The 21,762-nt window shown below is 31.0% G+C and overlaps 1 protein-coding gene across 1 annotated transcript in view; it reads right to left on the reverse strand.

Moving 5' to 3' along the window:
- The window catches only part of LOC117170934, a 507,802-nt gene that overhangs the window by 39,313 nt on the left and 446,727 nt on the right, over window positions 1-21,762 (reverse strand). The window contains exon 5 of the mRNA XM_033357981.1: window positions 15,236-15,297. Coding sequence (XP_033213872.1) covers window positions 15,236-15,297 — 62 coding nt within the window. The remainder of the gene's footprint in view (window positions 1-15,235; window positions 15,298-21,762) is intronic.

Genomic DNA, 21,762 nt, shown 5'->3' on the forward strand with positions numbered 1-21,762 from the left:
TCGTTAACCAGCTAATTTTAAAAAAGAGCTCTCGGCTTATCCATCGAAAAGCTTTTACCAAAGACGCAAATTCAGTTTTCCGACAAAACCGCACAAGATATGAAGAAAAAAAATTAACCCAAAAAGGTCCACAAATTTACATCGTACAATTTTTGATAACCCGTATAGTTTTTCTTTTAATCGAAATAAAGCTTTTTTCAGATGAAAAATTTAATTTTCCGGCCAAAAAGTGCGATATTTAAAAAAGTCCGAAAAACCAATTGTTGATTTAAAGAAGTCCTGCAAAATTGTATTCGATCTTTTTCTGACCTCATTCGCAATTTTTCATTTAAACGTGGAAACTGCTCTTGAGAAATCGAAATTTTTAATTTTCAACCAAACGACGTGACATACAAAATCGCATTTTTTATAGAAAAATGTTACGATAACTAGAATGTTAATTCTTCAATGTGTACTATAAAATAATTTATTGAATGACAATTATTTTTCACTAGAAACTTAATAATGAATTAAAGACAGACAGAAAATGTTTACGCGAGTGTATACATATACAATAAATTATTGTTATTATATAATTTATTAGAGGCTTATATAAATACATATAACCAATCGAGCACGAAGATCTAATATTTTATTGAAAATGTGTTCCTTAAGGCCAACAGTCGATGCTTGTGTTTTTTCGCCTTATTTGATATACTTCTCAAGTACCAATTGCAGTACTACGGCCTGATCTAACAGGGAGTGTAAGGCATTTTGGAACATTTATATTTATAAAAACATAATAATATTAATTTCGAAACGTTAAACCAATTTTAACGGAATAAAAAACTTCGATATTTGCGCGCGCATTTGTCAATGAGGAGGGGATGAACGGGTCCGAAGGATGAAAAGCCTCAGTCGATGCGAAAAATCATTCTCACAAAGCATTCTTCGCTGGGAATCGGAAACATTCAGGTGTTTTGGGAAGACGCTCCCACAAATCCGATTTACGATTGGGAAAATTTAAATCAATTTTGAATTAGGTGCGAGCAAGTATAAAACTTCATTTAGTACAATTCAAGATCTATTTTAATTTTTTCAAAGAATGTCGAATTAGTGGGAGCGTCTTCGCAGAAAACCTTGATCCTTACGATGTCTAGCGAGGACTGATTTTCCAGAATGAGTCCTTGCATCGACTACACCTCTCCAGCAATCGAATCTTTTCATTGAACACGCGCGGAATTATCGATTTTGTTCCTTACATTGGCACTGGTTTTACGTACGGGCTATTTAACTTTTCTTTCACCCTTTCGATACTTAACTTTGCATGAAGTCATTCAGTAACCTAATAGCTACAGCTTTCTTCCGTTTTTAATTAATATTATAATAATTTTTATAAATGCAAATATTGCTCTTTTTATCAAGAATGGTTAAAAAACTATTACTGGGAGGAGTATCAATCTAAAAAAAATTCCGAAAGTTGTAGTTTCCTCTGTATTATAGAGAGAGAACATTAAAATTCATCTTCAATAAACTAAATTTAAATTATTTTTTTAATCTTCGAGACTCATTTCTGCCCTTGCGGCCTTGCCAAGTTTTACCCTAGCTTTACATTATTTTTTCCTATCCTCTCTTTGCAGTTCCTAATAAAGCTTGTAGGAGCGACGAGGTTGCCAGGACTAATCCTATGGAGTCATAATACTTAGAAACTCGTATTATTTTACCTCCCTTTCCGGGAGGAACGAAACGAGCATCCGCGCCAAACCTACTCCCAAGAGCGGCTAAAATGCTCGTAAGACAAGAGCCTTATATAGTTTTCTTTCATCAATTGAATTGCAGTCGGCGAGATGGAATTGCGCCAAATTAGCTTGAGACTTTCAAGGTCGAGACGCTTGCTCGCGGTTCTTTTCTTCTTGCTCTAAGACGATGCCAAGCTTTGAAAATCCTGCTTCGGAAAGCGGATAAATCACAGCGTGATACACGCATTAGCTTTCGTAGGCAGACATGGCAAACGAAGTCGTTTTATTCCAGCAGATGGAATTGGCTGCAACTGAAGTTACTTTAATGCACAGTAAATGCCAGAATATCAACTTGATCCTGAAATTGGATCAAAATTATTATGCAACGAGTTCATGAAGATTCAGGTCTTTTTATTTCATCAGTAAAGAGCGCATAAGAATGATCGGATTCTCAAGATTATACTTCTCGTGAATTTTCATGAGTAGCAATTGTTGATTATCAGTTGTTTAAAAAAAAACAGTTGAATTTAATGGAGAGAAACTTCAGGAGATTAATTCAAGAAACTGCTCTATGATTTTCTCACATCTTTGGCATGAGAACTAAGATCTTTGACCAATAGAGGAAAATTAAAATTCTTCTACTACACCAAAATCTAAAATTTTTTAAACATTCCTCCTTTACCCTAGGAAGTTTAAATTTTACATAATTGGGAGTCTGATCCGGGTTAATCTTTAGAAACACTTTTAGAAAAAAAGTCGCTTTTGGTTGAAAATTCGAATATTTTGTTTAAGAAAATCGTTTTTTGGTTCACAATGAATCTTCTTCTGTTAAAGATTAAATTATTTTGTTAAAAATTGGGTTCTTTTTTTAAATTCAACTATGCTTGATTTAGAACTAAAACCCATTTCGGTTGAAATATCAAGCATTGAATTTTACGTTGAAAATGTATCTATTTTTCGTTTGAAACTGCAACTATTTGTTTAAGAATGAACTTTTTTGGTTACAAATCATATTATAGAGTGAAAATTCAACTATTTTGTAAGTTTCTTGTTGAAAAATTATATTTTTTAGTTAGAAATTTTAATATTTGATGCTCTTGGTAGAAAATCAACTTTTTGGTTGAAAATGTATCTTTTTTTTTAATTTAAATACTCCCTTGAAAGTTGTGCTCTGTCATACACATTTACTTCCTAGGTTAAAGGTTCATCAATACAGTTTCAAAATTTATTTCTCTGGTTCAAATTTTTTGTTTCATCAAACACTAGTTTTTTCACTGGAAATTAGCCTATTCCATTTATGGTTGAAAAGGTATATTTTTTATTTGAAAATTCAACTCTTCCGTTAAAAAATCTAAGTTTCATAGTAAAAATTTCAACTATTTCAGAGAAAAGTCATGTATTTATTGAAATTTGTCTTTTTTGGGTTTAAAATTAATGCTTTTATTTGAAAGTTCCTCTTCTTGATTTGAAATTCATCTTGTTGTTTAAAAATTCAACTACTTAATTACAGGTTGAATTTTTCTGTTAAAAATTAATTTCCTTGAAGCAGACTTATCATTTTAGTTGTGAATTCATCTCTTTGGTAGAAAATTCAAATATTTTGACAAAAATTCGTTTTCTTCAGATGAATATCGATTTTCTTAATTAAACGTTTAACTATTTTGTTAAAAAATTATCGTTTTCAGTATAAAATTTCACTGGTTAAAGGTTTATGCATTTTGTTTAAACGATTTGGTTAAGAATTGAATTTTTTGTTAAAAATTCATTGTTGTGTTTGAGGATTCATCATTTTAGCTGAAAATCCATGTCTATTAAGAAAAAATTACCTAGTTCGTAAAAAATGTTCTTTTGCTGAAAATTAATTGCTTAAACTAAAAATGTAACACTACTAAGTAAAGTCTTATTATTTGAGTTCAAAATTCATCTATGAGTTTGAACATTAAACTGTTATTTTTTTAAAAACATTTTCGACAAGTTTAGAAAGTTGTCAATCTTCCATGAGTGGAAGAAATTAAAAACTTTCTAAAACATTCATTGTTATTAAAGTATTATGTCGGTCATGACTAACCTAGGCTTTCAATTAAAAGTATAACAACTACCACTCGACATATTTGAATTTAGTTGTGTAAACATTAATTTTACTCAATTTCGATATCTCGGATTTTAATTTGTGTTCAAAGAATATACAATTTGAAGGAAAATTCTCTCAGTTAAACTCGAATGGCTTATTTCAAATTGATAGAATTAGCCAAAGAAAATTTTATAAGCGTCTTAAATGGACTCATTATTTAGTAAGGAAGAACTGAAAATGAAGTTTCTAAGTTCCGAGCTAAAATATAGGTAGGTCCAATTTGAAAGTTTCGTACTAGATTTGAAAGATATTTTCATCTTTTCAATTAAATTCTATTATATTTAAAAAAGCATTTTGTTTTGATAATTGAGAAGTGACTCAAAAGACCCCCTTCAAGAATCATTGGGAGGGCAACTTTTTTTTTAACCGCAGCACTTTACTAAGCTTGGTATTTCTACGGGATGTGATAGATAACGCACTTTCTAAAGAAGAGGGTCATAAATTGCATCGCTTCTTATGTAAGAAGAACCCTCTCTTAAAAATCGCTGGCGGTCCAGCGTAACAGGTTGTTCAATTGAATTTTCCTTCGTGTCAAGTCTGACTTTAAAATACTTTTTCTACTCGTGGTCGAAAATTGTTTTCCTCGTCTTAGGTTCTTTAATTCCTATATTTTAGGGTATTTAAATTAGAAGACTGTTGGCAAAATAATTAAAAATTCTTTTTAATAAATTAAAAATCAATTACTTCACAAAAAATCAGAATTCCAACAAGAAAGATGATTTTCCTTCCACAAAATAAAAGTTTTTAATAAAAAATGACGAATTTTCTTAAAATAGCATGAAGTTTAGAAAAATAATTGAACTTTTAAAGAATAAAATGAAATTTTAAACACTCATATAAATTTTGCACCTACATGGGAAATTTCTAACCAGGAGGGTTAATTTTTCTACCAAAAAGATTTAGCTTCCACCAAAAAAGGTTTAAGTTATATGAAACAAGACGAATTTTTAACAAAATTAATGAATTTTAAATCAAATTTTCCCAATTTGATGCCAAAAATATAAATTACCTGCAAAACGGATGAATGTTGAATCCGAAAATATTATCCTTAAACAAAAAAGTTGAAATTTAAGAAAATAATTGATTTTTAACAAAATAGTTAAATTTCCAAGGCAAACCACGAATTTTTTTTAGAAAAGAGTAGAATCTCCAAACCCCAAAGTTTAACGTTTAACCCAATAGTTCATTTCGATAGGTTCAGTTTCCACCCCAACCATTTTTTAATAAAAATAGATTCAAACTGAGTCAAAAAAGTTGCATTTACAATGAAATAGTTAAATTTTAAAGCCATAATACAATTTTTAGAATAGAGTTAAATTTTTCTCAACTTCTCAAATTCTCAACGTAAAAACTTTCATTTTCAAAAAAAAAAGTTCATTTTAAACTAAAAAAGTTGAACTTTTAATGCAAAAGGACAAATTTTCAGCAAAAAAACATAAAGTGGTAAATATTTCAACCACTTAGCTGACTTTTTATCCTACGAATATGAGTTTTCTACCAAAAAGATTAACTTTTTACTAAAAAGTTCATAGTCCTACTAAAAGATGAAAATTTTTACAACATACAAGAATTTGTAATGAAATTGTTGGAACTTGAAAGGCAAACCAGGAATTATCTACAAGACAGTTGAATTGCAAATCCAAAAATATAATTTTCAAAATATATTTTAATTTTCGACTAAAATGATGAATCAATAACAAAAAAAAGGAATAGTCTCTTTACAGAGCAGTTCAACCTTATTTCAACTCGAATAAAAAAATAAATTATCAACGAAACATGCAATAGTTTATATTTCAATAAAACAATTTTTTTATCAAAATACATAAATTCTCAAACAAATAATTAAATAGAAACTAGAAAAAATCAACCAAACACCACAGTTCTCAAAGTTTTGGTGCTATCTTCACTTTGTTTTTCGAGTGGAAACAAACAAGACCTCACTAGATAACGAGAACCAAGGTTTATTTTCCACGGATGCGTTATCCACATCTGTGGACTCAGGAGCATCATCTGATATCGCAAGAGTTTCGTAATATTACGAAATTGAGATGGAAGTCGGTAAATATTAAAGTAGAGGATCCTATGCCGAATGTAATTTAAGAGTATGAATGGATAAGGAGCCGTCCATAAACTACGTTGCCCATTTCAGACAGGAGGTCGTAAAACTACGGATGTTAATAGTGGGGGGGGGGGCAGCGGAAATAACGTAACGAATTAAAACGGTATACAGTTCAATGATAACTTAATTCGTTCAGAAATTACTTTTACATTTCAGAATTCATACCCATTCCTTTTTTCCGCTTTTTCCAAAACCTTTCTCTTTTCCCCAATTTTCAAGACACCTCCTCTTTCTTCCCTTTCTCTAGTTTATTTTGTGCTTAAATGCGAACTGTCTTAATAGAACCTTATGAGAAAATTCAACTATTTTTGTTTAAAGAGCTTTTTTTTATTAGAAAGTCTACTACATGATGTTTCTAATTCGGTATTTATCTGGTTTTGTTCAGAATTCTGCTGTTTGTTTAAAAACTTAATTGTTTAGTTGGACATTCAACTACTTCAGAAATAATTCAAATTGTTTGTTTTATTTGAACTGTTTTTAATTTTTTTAAATACTGTGAAGTTTAAATATCAAATATTATATTTGTTCTCAAAATTAATTTTATAGATTAAAGATTTATCATTTTAGTTTAAAATTAATCTCATTGATTGAAAATTTAAAAATTCAAAAAATCAAATTTAAATCTCTTTTGGCTGAATATCAACTACTATATTTTTCGTTAAGAATTCATCTTTTCTAGTTAAAAAAAAACTTTTTGGTTGAAATTCGTCCTTCTTGGTTTAACTGAACTTTTTTTTATTTAAAAAGAAAATCTTTTATGGTTGAAATGTTAACTGTTATATTTTTTGTTGAGAATTTATATTTATTAGTAGAAGGGAAACTTTCTTTGTAAAAATTCGTCGTGCTTGCTTGACTGTTCTTTATTTTGAATTAAAATATTGATCGGTCCAATCATCAACTATTATAATTTGTATCACTTTCTACTGACAAAAATATATCAGAAAAAAATTCCGTGTCGTTTAAAAGAAAGGACTTTTTGTTCTTTTTGACTTAAAAGTTGAACAACTTAGTTGAAATTTTGTTTTGTAATCCTTTTTAGCTTAGAGTTAATACACTTTTTAGTTAAAGATTCAACTCTGTAGTTTATAGTCAAACTACTTTGTTAAAAATTAATTTTTTGTTTAAAAAATTGACCATTTGGTTAAAAATAATTATCTACCTTGGTGTCAAACTAACTTTTTTGCTGCAAATTTATTTTTTCGGGTTTCAAAGTAATGGGTCTTCTCAAATATTCTACTTTTAAGCTTTACAGCTAAACTATTTTGTAGAAAATTAATCTCTATTTAAAGAAAATTAATTTTTTTTTTTGATAATTTAAATATTTTGTCGAAAATCTAATATTATTTAGGTTGAAATCGTAGAAGTTTTAAACATTTCATAATGAATCCAATATTCTACCTATATTAATTTTATATAAAAGAATTCATTCTACTATTATTTCCCTATTTCTGTAAAGAATTATACTGCTTTCCCTGGTTTGAGATCATTTGGGCCTGTAAAGTCTGTAACTTCATACTTACAAAATTGAAAGTATAAAGACAGACACTTTTTAACTGAAAGGTTCACAACTGAAAAAGAAAGTTCATGAATAATATGAGAAAAGTAAGGTAAACAAAAAGCCTGGCTAACACACTCTGAGAAAGATGTTAGTACTGGAAATAAAACTGCGAAAAATCTTGAAAAAAAAACAAAAAGAAGGGAAATACGCACATATATACTCATTCATATTACAAATACGAGACAGAAAGCAACGAAGTGCGTCCAGAAACGCATGCACGTGACTTTTCCTTATCTCTCGAATATTTATTATCCCATTTCGTGACCTAAGTAGACGCTAAGAGCTGTATTTTCCCTCCATTTTTCCGCAGCCAGTCTGCGACTCATCCTTACGAAACCTATTTTCCCCTCCCATGAAACGAGAGATATTTCACCACGATTAAAATACCCTGGACAAAGTTTAGATTATTTATGGTCTAAAAGCTCTACCGCCGTATCGAATTCGCATAATCGTATTCAGTTGCGCGTTTCCTTATGGAAGACTGCAGCAAAAATGCGGAAAATAAGAATGTATTGTGTGGAGACAGAAAAGTAAAAGAATGTATATATAATGGCGCGACGATGCGCGATAACGAGGCGACACGTTTTTCACTTTCGCAAAGAATGATTGTTTTCTCGAGATTACTTTATAAAATAATTGTGTTTGCTTAAAGTACTTTTAACGATATTATGTTTGCTATTTAAATGACTAACGTAAAATGAGGCTAAGTATCGCGTGTGGGGAAACCGGCTCAAAAGCAACTTTTTCTAAAGTTTTGTAGCCCTGGATAGAAATGCGTATAGGTTTGATCAGGTGTCAATCCGTAGTATGTACTTTTTGCCAAGAGGAAAAATAAGGAGACGTGAAGGAGGGAAAGAGAGAAACGAGGAGGGAGGAAAGTAATAAGAAATAAGGGAAGGTGATAAAAAGTGAAAGTGATGGAAACTGGTGAGTCTACTGAAGGGATAGCTAGTAGGATAGTGCGCATGAATAGAAAAGAGAAAGGGATGGTTCAAAAGGAAAGTAGGAAAGCAAGGAAAAAGTCGGGGTGGGGGTCTTGATAAAAATCAGATGAGGGAAAGCAGGGGAAGCGTGGGAAAATAGTGGCTGGGAAAGTTTAGGGAAGTAAGAGGAAATAGGGGAAAATAATGGAAGGAAAAGTGGGAGAAGCATAAGAAAATGACGAAAGCGAAAATGAGGGGAAATTATAAGAAGGTAAGTAGGGAAATTGAGGGTGACTGAGAGAACTGAAGTGAAGTAGGGGAGGGAAAGTGATGGTTGAGGATAAAAGGTAGAGCAAGTGAAATTTTAACAGAGAGACATAATAGAAGGGGGAAGTATAGGAGAAAAAAGTTTAGGAAGGAAGGGAAGCGAAGAATAAAGTGAGGGGAGAGTATATAAAGAAAAGGAAGGAAAAGTAGGTCATGTAGTTGAAAGAAAGCAATTGGTAACTTTGTCACAACTGTTAAACTTTATTTAAAATATTTTTTTATGTCTTTTCAGTAATTGAAACGAGTAAAAAATGCATTCATGTAATATATTTAATTTTGGAAATATAGTTAGGTTGTGTAAAATAATTCAGGGAACATTAATTGATTACGTGAGGGACTATCTACGGGGGTAGGGCGTCCGGCTATTACGCATCCTTACTTAGAAGGGGGGGCAAGCATTTTTGCCTAAGTTTCCTCTTTTCAGGTATTTTTTCTGACACTCTAATTAATACCTGTTTTGGCTGTTGAAATTACCTCTTACACTATTATATACACATCAATATTTGTTGCATTTATGTTTTTTTTTTGTAATATCTTATATGCCATAAGTTCAATAAATAAACAGTCAAAAAATGCAACCTTTCTTGAAATATGGTATACACCTTTCATTAAATCTAATAAAATTCCCGTAAGATCTATGTAAAATATTTCTAAATCTTACAGGATGCCTTAAAATCTTTGAAATTCATTGAAATCTTTAAAATTCGGCAGAATCTTTCCTGACCTCTTAAAATCCCTTACAGTATAGTTGTTTATAAATTAAATGTGTGTTTGTTGCTACTTCAAATGCCTTTTTTACTTATTTATAAAAAAAAAACAACAAAAAAATAGCAGCTTAACCCCATTTTACGATATATCGTTATGTTTATTTTAATACGCATCTCTGCCCTTTCAATCTAAAATAATATTTACCCTGAGCTCATAAATATTTCAATATTTCATTTCACTGATTTATTCGTGGAAAAAATGTGTTCGTATTCCCCATTAAAGTGAAATGCTGAATTGCTGATATCGAAGTTAAAATCATTAGTCATAACAATGAAATTGGCTTCACATCTAATGGAATTATGTAATCTGAGATTTACGGAGCGATTCACAATTTATTAAATCCTTTTTGATGATTTCCACATTGACCTAGTCAAGCATGTTTACAGCTATAAATATTATATGGGGTGTGTCATAAAAACACAGAATAAAAATTACAATAGAATTATAAATTTTTTTGTTCCTTTAAAAAAAGAAAATAAAATCTATAAAATAGGATGGTATACGGGAGTTTTGTTAGCGCGAGAAATATACAGAAAATGTACGGAATTTGAATTTCGAAACGGAAATTTATATACACGGCACTTCAAAATGACCAGAGGCTTTTCTGATACTTTCCCGAGTGAAAATGCTTCGTCTTGTGTTCGATTTGAATTGCCCCCAATCAAGACATGCTGAAGTCGAAAAGTTTGACTTGAGGATGTGTCAGTTTTGAGACGAAGCCAGACTATAATTTTTATCTTGGAGACAAGTTTCTATGTCTTGAAGACATAAACTGATCTCTTGAGTCGAATTTATATGACTTCTACTCGAGCGGTTTAGAACTTCGAGTGTATACCTGTCCTAACAAAAAGGATCATTATAACTGTCATAAAAGCTAATCTTTGTTAATGATTAAACAATCTTGTATATTTTTATATAATATATATTTATAATTAAAAATTTGTCATAAGGACAACCCCAAGATTTCGCCGGGAACGAGTGCTAACCTGGAAAATTGCACCCGCTCCCGGCGAGATCGCGGTAAAATTTCAGCCACAACCACGTCTCACGACCGTGAGATAGGTGGTTACAGTCTGTAAAGGAATCAATACGACGATCCAGCAAAAGCCTCGTGCACCCTAAGAACACGGAGCGACCCAAGGACAACCGCCTTCTGCATTTTTCCCGCAAGTGTTTTAGCATATTGTTGACACGCAGGGATGCTTTTTAGGCCATCAACAAGTGAAAGCTTGGCACCTCCAAGAGCGCCGATGATAAGGACGATTAGTTTAACAGAATATTCCGTGTACAATCGTTGCAACTCCCTTATAAGGTCTGGATACCTCTCTTTCTTTTCATGATCCTTGGTTATGATATTTTTGTCAGCTGGTGCCGAAAATTCGATAACAAACATGGTTCGCTTCTCGAAGTCAAGAAGAACCATGTCAGGCCTCGAGTGAGCAACAGAAACAATTGTCAATTGTCAACAGTTATATATATCCAATCAACTTGTTTACAGATTTTCATTTGCATTATACTTGTTCGACGATGATACGGAAATTTTTTTTTTTTTTTACGTGTTTCTAACGGCTTAGGAGATCCTTCTAGAAAGTTACTATTTTTATTTTGTTAAAGAACATTGATAAAGGTTATACTCGTTCAGAACCACAGATTCTCAATTTTTCATGAAATATAACCAATTTAATAATTACACATGTTTCATTCATTAAGTTTAATCTAATCTTTGATGCAATCAGTTTTACTTGTCGTGGCCATAAAAGTAAGACGAAGGCCTATGCTTTGCATCAGTTTTAAGCCGCAGCCAAACATCGATGTCTTGAAGACGAAATCAAGTTGAAGCATTTTTCCTCCGGGTTTGAAGACTTTTTATTGATAAAAATCTGCTACAAAAAATTTGATATGCGAAGAAAATAAAAATTTAAATGCAGCAAATTTTTTCAATATTTCAGAGATGCTTGCAAGTGTGAAAAAAATTATATTGATCTATCTAAGCGTAAAAAATTTTTTGACTTTAAAATACTCATAAAAAAATAACGTTAAAAAACCAAGAAGTTGAAAAAATGAAACTAAAACATTGCGTTTTGATTTACTTTCTATTTTTTATTATTTATTATATGCCTATCTTTCTGTTTTTTTATGGGGGGGGGGTTATTTAGTCATTCCGAGTTATTTGATATAATTTATAAAACTATCTAAGAAATAGATGGAGTGGAAGCAGGGCAAGTGAGGAGAAATTAAGGGAGAGGAAACAGGGAGAGAATGGGATGTTAAGAGAAATGAGAGGAAGAAAAGTAGATGATTTAAGTAGAAAAAGAAAGTTGAGAACGTACGGGCTGGAGAGGTAGTAGGGGGCGGCACAGTTTACTGGAAAAGTGGGAAAAATAAGGGCAGCGGAAATAAGGATAAAAGAGAGGATTAGAAGTATCATGAGGTGTGGGAATGTAAGAGAAGGATAAGTAAGTAAATTAGGGGAAATAATTGAAATAAGGGGAAATTATAGCAGACAATTAGAAGAACCGATAGAAGGATATTTAAGGAAAGTAAGGGGAGGGTATGTAAGGGAAGTAAAGGGATAGTACCTAAGGAAAGTGAGGGAATGGTATGGAGGAGAATTACAGGAAGTGACTGTAAGTGAAGGGCGGTAGGATAAATGATTAAAAATGAGGGTCAGTAGGGAAGTGGAAGTGAGCACCGTCGAAGGGAAATAGGGAAAAGTAGGTATGATCTAGAAAAGCGAAGAGAGTATAAAATAGTGGAGAAAAAAGTTGGTCAAGAGAACCAATGAATTTAGGGGAGGGTAATTAGGGATATGTTGAGGGAGTAGGGAGCGCTAAGTATGAAAGAGGGAGGTCTTAGCGACTTACTTAATGTTTTAATAGGCTGCGAATCTTTAAATAATTGTTTTCTCCTATAGATATACAATTTTTTAAAAGTTTCTATTAGCAGAGAGTAATCAAATGTATAAGCAAAAAATCTCTTATCATTACGAAGCTGTAACTTGACAATTGTTTGTTGGAGTTTACGACAAATTGAATGCAATACAATATTTTCGTTAAAATGACAAATCCCAGTGATTTACTAAAATGTATGCAAATTAGGTTGAGCAGAATTGATAATAACGCAAAAGTTAGATTAGAAATATTAAAAGGGAGAGAGGGGCGATTTTGATCGTTGAGGTTGAAAATTCGCAGTGACTTTGTGAAATGTGATGGCAAGGTGTTAAGTGGCCGAAACTCTTTCAACTTTCCAATTAGTATTCCACGAGGGCAACCGACCCCTACCAGTTACACCGAATCTCGTTCTCTCGTTTCGTCTCGATTTTCACGCGCTCGCCTTTCTCGACATGAATCTCCGGTCTTCTAATTTCGTTCCCGAGGTTTATTTAAATGATTGAAGTAAACTAGGTTTCGTAGAGCCTACGGCAGTCGTAAGAAACTACTACCGCATTCGTACTGAAGATGTTTTTTAAATTTAAATATAAAGAAACCTCAGCCAAAATCTGGCATCAAACCAAATGTAGAATTAAAAATTACTGAAAGAAATATTAGATGCTTGAACAATAGATTTTAATGTTGTTTGTTATCCACAGTTAAGAATTTTTTTAGGAACTGAAATTATTAGTAAAGTCAAAGAAAAATTTATTTCGATGGAAAAATTGTAAAAAGATAAATTAATTTATATTGACTCATTGCATATTTGAGGGCCTGGATCAAATAAACTTTTATAACTTTCTGGCGCCTAAAGTAGGGAGCCTTTTAACGTCGTTTGAACTTAAAGGTTCAAGAGTCTCTTCCATCTGAGCGTCAGAAATTTATGACCGTTTTTTTTTATCCGGGCCCTCAATTGTGTCCAATTGCCAATTTTATGAGGCATTTTTGAAGTGTCCAATTTTTATTTCTCATAATAATTTTAGAACTGAAATAACATCAAGTTTGATACAAAAATAGATAAATGTACATTTTTAGCCTATAATGAAATCGGAAATTACGTGTAAGAATTTCTTCCAATTAGTACATTAAAATTAATAAATACCATTAATAAATAAAAATGATGAAGTTGTTTATTAAAAATTGAAATTCTGCAGATATCTGGTGATTTATACAATGCAAGAAATACATTTATCTCAAAAATAAGTAGAAAGCCAAAAAATTTTTTTAGTATGAATAAGATCTGAAATAATGAAAATATTAAAAAAATTAATTTGGTCATTTTTAAGATAAACTTATCAAACATCTTTTATATACTTTAAGACATTTTTCTAAATATGAGATAATTTAGCCTAAAAACACAATCCCAAAAGTTAAAAGATACCGAAACTACAATAACCGAAATGCAAAATTTCCAAAAAATAAAATTTTCTAAAATTTCAAATTATCCAAAAGAAATAAGACTACTGAAAATGTTTATTCACCAAATTAAGATCTTCCAATTGTGAAAAGTAACTATCAATTTATTTTAGGATGTTTCTATGTATTCCGAAAAAAAACGAGTTTAAATATCCGAAAATAATATATTCTCAAAGTTAGTTAATTATGGAAATTTTAAATTCCTCAAAATATTGAATTAAAACTTTTAATTCTTGCAAATAAAAGAAGTGTATTATTTTCTATGTAATGAAATAATATTTCATTGTATATGCGTGCCTATGATTTCGTTACATTTCACGTTTGGAATATAATTCAATTTCTCTGAAAACCAATTTCTGTAGTTTTATTTGATTTCGGTAATTAGAAATTTAGAAAATTTTATATTTTGGTAATTGTGTTTTCGACAGTTTTCATAATTTAGGAATTTTCTACTCCGGCAACATTATGTCATCCCCACTTTTTTGAAGTTGTCCCAAGTTTTTCTGGATTTTACGAAAATTCAAACCAATAGTTTTTAAACTAATGTTAGCTAACGATCAGTGAAACAATGGTAAAAATTTATAAATTCATAATAAAATATAGATTTCATAGAATTATGCATTTTTTAGTATAACTTCTGAATGCGTTAATGACCAAATTTTATCATGTTTATTATTAAAATAAAGTAAAATTTAAGTAATCATCAATGACTCAGGTAATTCAAACCTTCTCATTCATTTGTGTACCAAGTTTCCGTACTTTGAAAAAAATCTTTAAAAAACGGAGGCCGGAGATAACAGGGACGAACTGTAGAAACAAGGCCTCTAATTTTTTTTTAATACAACAATTTTAAATATTTTTTCATGCCTTCTGTAAAATAAATGTCAAATTTTTTGTTAAAGCCTATTTTTTTTAGTTTCTTCAAGAAAATTTGATAAGAATAATAATCGGACATTGTCAGAAATTAAATAACGAGTATGGGATCGTCCCGTTTCGTTCAATATAAGTTCGATTTACTTTAAAATAGTAACAGAAACTTATTATTTGCAATAATTTTCTATTCAGTACTACAAAATAAATGTATTTGCCTTCTTGCTAAAAGTAGACACCTGCGCCCCACCATCTGGGGTAAAGACGAATCCACTTTGAATTACAATAACTGTTAATTAGTTATAATCAAATTAATTGTTTCTGCATCACCATGTGGAAAAAAGAGAGTAAGAATTCATATCTTTTAGGCATTAATATCTAATAACAATTATTTCCTGTAATTAATTCTGAAAAATAAAAAAACATGTCCCGCTTAGCCCCGTCTTACGGTACAAAATGAAAACTCGATACTTACAATATTCATTTCCTGCTCCTGTATTTCCTTGTAAACCTCAACGATCCTCATCAGAGCTGATCCTGAAACAAGAAGTTAGTTTACGTTAATATGAATTCAGAACCTCCTAAAGGCGAACGAACCGATACTCGTTCGTAAGTGAAATCGTTCCCATTAAGCCCAACCTGGTTCACATAGAAAGGGCTGGTAGAAGAGGTGGATAAAGTGATACGGAGGAAGTAACGATGCGTTTGAAAAGTTTTGTTGGTCTTGAATTATTCAAAGGTTGAATGCGAAGCTGTAATCCAGTGGAGGGGCCTTGGAGGAGCAGGCTAGTCCGATGGGAAAGCTCTTTTCGTGTGACTTTTTCAAAGCTTCCCATAGTCGTGGCCTACCAGATGGCAAAAAAAACAACAAACATCGCTCGATCGCGAAAGAGAAGGAAAAGGAAGGATTCGCGTGCCCTGAAGAAGTTGGGAAAGTTTTTCCGTCAGCGAAGCGACCAAGCGTGAAGGAACTTCGATTTCTTTGGAACCTACTATCGACGTCGAAATCCTACACTTCCGACCGGAAAAATTCCGTGGAAAAAGGAAAATAAGGAAATGTGCCGCCTGAAGGGGAAAAATGGATGGAGGCTAGGGATCAACGCTAAAGATCAACATACTACCCAGACTCAAACATTTACTGCTTTCCAAGTAGTATAAATACCTCTTTGGTCAGACGCCAAAGTGGCGCCGTTAAATATATTATTAGGTATTTTGTAAATGTTAGAAGATACAAAATTACATTTCTCTCGTTAAAAAATCTATTGCAGGGAAATAAAATGCCGAAATGAGTACTTAAGAAATAGAAGAGAAGGAGATTATATCAACAGAGTTTATTATTTTTAGTTTAGTACCAGACTTATCATTTCCTGCAGTCAAGTTTAATGGACGGTAGAATCAGAAAAAAGCTAAAAATACTTTTCTTTGTGTAATCGCTTTGATGTAAACAATGCTAGAGACTTTAATCCAAAGGTATAGGTCTATAATATAAATTTTATTGTTCAGGATCTTATTTATTCCGAGGGACATCTACCTCTTCGCATCCTTTTTGCATATAAAATTCAAGGCTCCTATCAAATTGATACTTTCATGAAATTGTTATTTTTTTCTAAAATCATAAAATCTTGTGTCGTAGCACTCGATTTAAAACATATCATCTTGCCTTGAAGAGTCAGGAATCACTGTTTTTTGTTTTAAAAATACCAGCACAATAAACAAAAATTAATAACTGCAACGCTTTTATAAGAACACAAACACATACGCGATTACCATTCTTTTCTCTCTCACGCACTATTTAAATAAAAATATGAAATCAATATTAATTAATACAAAATTTGTATATGATAACCAAAAAATCGGAAATAACAGGAAAGAAAAGCAAGAATAATGTTTTTATTTGTGAAAATTGTAATTTTAGTTTTTGAAGTTCAATTATGTTTGTATAATATCACCGATAACCGGTAAAAACGCAAACATCCCTTATTATTGTTAAAAGAGTTTTAATTTTCTTTGAAATCTAATAATTATTTTATTAACAACAGCAATTTTATACGAAAAACGCAAAGATAACAAAAATGGTTTCTAAATGTAATTTTTTCGAAATTTATATTTGTTTTGTTTGAAATAACTGATTCCCGGTGAAAAACGTTAACATAACCTGAAAATTTTATGATATTGTAAATCTATATCGATATTTTCTTTGAAAATTGCTGCTCTGACCTAAAATTGTACAAAAATTTAATATCTTCTTTGAAATATATATTTTTAAACTAAAAATACCGATTTTCGGTGTAAAACGCCCATATAAACTAAAATTGTTGAAAAATCTTGAATCCTCTTCGAATTGTTTTAAATCCGGTTTTATATTTTTTCATTAAAAATATAATTTTTCAAAAAAAAAACGAATAAAATCGAAAATTACTCAATCTATTAAATTTTAGTATTCTTAAAAAACCATTAAATTCAAATCTAAATATATTTGTTTAAAAATACGAATTTCAAGTGAAACACATCAACATGATCTAAAGTTTCTGAAAAGTTATAAAGATTATATGCAAATTTAATAATTGTTAATAAAAATTTCAATAATTCCCGACGGAAAAAAGTTACACTAATTTACGGAAAATTGTTCAGAATTGTAAATTTTCTTAAAAATGCACTTCTTTTTGTGTAGATAACCAATTTCTTAGAAAATACGTTAATATAACCTAAAACTGTTTAAGCTACCTAATATTCTTCAAAGTTCAATGACTTTTGTCTTAAAATATCAGGTTTTGATGTAAAATATTAGTCAGCTAAAATTGTTAAAAATTATGAACCTTTAAAATATAACAATTTTTATTCATTTCAGATGTTGATTTTGTTTGGCTACTATTGTAAATCAATATTATTAAAATATTGATTAATCTTAAGATTATGAAGTTGGTAGAACATCAGACCGGTAATCTGAAGAACTTGGGCTCATAACTCAGCGCAGCTAAGGAGAACTATTTTCACAATCTTAAGATTAATCATTTTTTAAATAATATTGACTTAGAACAATAGACAAACAAAATTAACATATAAAATTATTTATTAATTTCCCTGGTCAAAAAACCTACACGAATAATGAAATATAATGATTTTTGGGTAAAAATCGCTAAAAATCGTAAAGCGTAAGTTGTTAAAGAAGAATAATGCTTGAAATCTAATAATTATTATTTATTAAAAGTACAAATTTCTTGTGCAAAACGTTAAAATAAACTAAAATTCTTGAAATTCGTGAATGTTGATAATGTATGTTTTGAAATTTTTGTTTCCGGTGAAAAAAGATAATTCTTCTTTAAAAAATGCTCATTTCCAGCAAAAGACCGTGCAATTTATAAAAAAATAAAAACATTTATAAAAATTATAGCGTGAAATGTTTCTCAATTCGCATAAGGTTTTCTCAACTTATAATTATAACTTCAGAAAATGGTAAAATTAACCAAATTCTCAAATATAGGGGTTACAGGCAATTTTTAGGACAATAAGGAAAAAAAGAGAATACTGGAATGACTGTGCTCCTGAAAAATGTTATGAGAGAGCAGCAAAAGATAAAAGAAGAACTTAATTACAAAGAAGAAACCCCATCAGCTTTTCGAATCTTTCCTTAAGTTTCACCTGAGACTGAGTAAAGGAACATTCTTGCAAAGTGGCTTAAATCGGTGTGACAAGCTTGTTTACCCAACGATCAGAATCGAGTCTATTTTCTTCTTTTGACTTTACATGAAGGGGAAGCCTTGTTGCCATCAAGAACGGAAGCTTGGAAGTTTAGTCTGCTCCCGGGTCTCCTAGACCCGCAGGGCTCGTGAAGGTCGAAGGGAGAAGAGAGGAGAGAGAGGGATAGTTTTCCGCATCTGTGCCCGCGAGACGCGATTTCTAGGAGAGGTAGTATACCCCCTCAGCGCTAACCGAATATCTTCTCTTCAAATTTAGGGATGATGGAGCAAAAGGGGTTGAAACAACAATCGTGCGAGTTATCGCCGCCGGCTCGTCCGGGCACGAGTAAAGAGCAAGACAAACAGTTTTTAGCTAGCTCGACCGTCTCGAACTAATTAACGTGGGATCCAAAGTACTTCTCTGGAACCGATGTGAAAAGGTATGGAGTGGTACGAGGAGGGCCTCAACCCTGATACCTTTTCGACTCTGGTACTCACACCATTGCCAAATCGACCTACCTACTCATCCCAGAATAAAATTCCCTCGTAAGCTGCAAGTACAGCAAGCGCACTCCTAGTTTGTTCCGAGCTTTAATTCGCCTAGTCAGCACGAGTTTTGTTATAGATCTGCACTGCACGTGCTGAGAAACTTCACGACTTTTCTACTTCACCTCAAGCCAAACTCTGCAGGTTCACTGGGAAATAAAGAAAACGAAGAGAGGAAATTTAATGAATGGCGATTATTAGGGGAAATTAAACTTTGATTTGAGGGTAGTTGAAGCATTTGTAAGGTGATTAAGCTGTCAGACTTTTAAAAAGCAGACAATGGGTAAGGACTGCAGTTTCTAGTAGTAGTGTGCCATAATTAAATAAGTGATCTGGTTATTCAAAGTTGAAAAAAATTAAACTCTTGAAGCTAAAAAATGAAGCATTCAATGTGCCCAGAAATCACTATCGCAGAGCGCTCGGTTCTCGGAACGAAGTCCTCACTAAGCACCAGTAGGGTTAAAACCACGCCCCTAGGGCTTGTCGGTAAACGCTTTGGCGGATTATCTGAATATCGTCTCGAGCGTGCGCGTCTGATGCCAGTCTCAAGGCGCTTACCGAAAATTGAGATTATGGAACGGAGAGGCACTTGGTGAGAAATGCGAAAGAAAGGTGAAAATCGACTGTATTAATAAGCCTTATAAAATAATGGCGAACTGTGATCTGATCGGCTAACGAACAACTGTATCAAAATTCATCAGACGCTACGTGATTCAAATTATCGCCGTAATATGACACTATTTACAAACCACGTGACAATTAAGTAGTTGACGACAGTCGTTTGCAGAAGTTTATAAGACTCTTAAATCTCACTTATATATGATTGCGTTATGCTAACAAATATTGTGTAGCACGTGAAGCCCTACAGGTGCCAATTCTCGGGTTTTAAAGATTAGATCCTATTTTCCGATTAAAGATTAAAAATTATTAAATAAATACATTAAAATTGGTAGCCTGAAACATAAGGAAAGTAATGAGAGTTCAAACAAAAAAATACTAAAGAATTAGGTTAAAAAACTAAAATATATTTAAATAAAGTAATTTTTATTTCTTAAGCAGCCAACTGTATTCCCGATTCCTGGATTTTCATATCTTCAAAGTTAGCTATATAACCTCGTGAGTTTTAAACATCATTTAAAATCAAAGTGCCATATACAATTTTTTTGTTAGTAAGAAATGCGGATAAATTACATAAGTTTGAATTCAAGATTTGAATTAATATAAAAATGTGAAAAGATATTTTAGTATCAGTTCCACATATTTTTATTTGGGTAAAGCTCTTATAATATTTGTAATTGTGACGTAAATTGTGAAATTAAATACAAACTTCAAACTTCTTTGAAGATTATTTCTATTTAATCAGCGCTGTATTTATACTTTCGACATTTTTTATTCAAATATAATTATCTTTGTTTTGACTGTTTATAAATGTTATTCATCTATGATAATACTCATAAGAAATTCTGCTGATAATCCCTGATTTAAGGATTTTTCTAATATTTTTGGTTCGTTTAAACGATGCTTCTTCCCAGATAAAGAATAAATATCTAACATTTTATCTTCAAATTTAAGCTTTAAAAATATAAATAATTTCAAATTTTGAGTATCGAATTTAAACCATTTTACATAATAATGAGTTATAAGTTATAAGTATTAAATTATAAATGAAGAATGCTTATATTTTAAGTTAGGTTTTACATAGCCTAATTATGAGCATTTTATTTTGAAATTATTAGACATTGTTTACTTATAAAGCTTAGTTTTAAAATTATTTAATTATAAACGTATTAAACTTACAGTTCTGAATTCTACGATTTTTGTTCTGAAATAGTACAATTTCTAAGAATTAAACATTTTTAAATCGTTTTTAAATTGTCCGCTTAAAAATCGTTTAATTTGGGATATTCTCTCATTCTTTCACAGCTAAATATTGTTTAATCGTTAAATAACTTCATTTTTAAAATCGTTTATTTATAATGGTGTATTTTTTTAATAATTGTTATCTCTTCATAACCGATAAATTAGAAATTGTTGAATTTTTAACATTTTTATTTGATAATGGTTTGCATTTTAAGTTATTCTTAATTTCGATCGCTCCTAAATAAAAATGGTGGAAAGTCAAACTCTTTTGTTAAAAATTGTAAAAGGATTGAAATCACAATATTTATATTTCAAAATATCAAAAACTGAACCTTTCAAACTAAAATACTACTAAGTTTTTTAAGTTCCAAATCAATCCTATTCTAAATTTTATAATTAAATAAAAATGGTTGTTTCTAGGACTAGAAAATTAAAAATATGTATTTAAAAAAATTATGGCTCAAAAGAAGTCTCATTTGGACGAATTTCTTTTCGGTCATTTCCCAGTTTTACAAAGTTGTACTTTATAAATTTATTAAGTCAGTCTAAATATTCAAATAATACACTTATTTTTGTTCCCACCTATAAAATATCAACTTTAGTCAAGTTTATACATTTTCTCCAAAATTTTATTTGGAGTCCAAAAATTACATTTGCATGATTTTCCGGCAATTCTGTAAAGTTTTATTATTTAATAAAACCTCAAACGCTGCATAAACAGAGGTACATATTATATCTGAGTATAATGTACAAATAAAAATGCAACATTTTCATTTAAAGCAATATTAACGTAGACAAAGTAGTGTGTATCAAGCTGCTTAGTAGGGGAGACCGGGGCAAATCGTGACATTTTTGATTTCCGAATTTTTTATGGTCAGACTGTTATAGATTCAAAAACAAGTACTATCAATTTTCGAGG

Source organism: Belonocnema kinseyi, chromosome 4 (assembly GCF_010883055.1).
Source record: "Belonocnema kinseyi isolate 2016_QV_RU_SX_M_011 chromosome 4, B_treatae_v1, whole genome shotgun sequence".
In the NCBI taxonomy this organism is placed as follows: Eukaryota; Metazoa; Arthropoda; class Insecta; order Hymenoptera; family Cynipidae; genus Belonocnema; species Belonocnema kinseyi.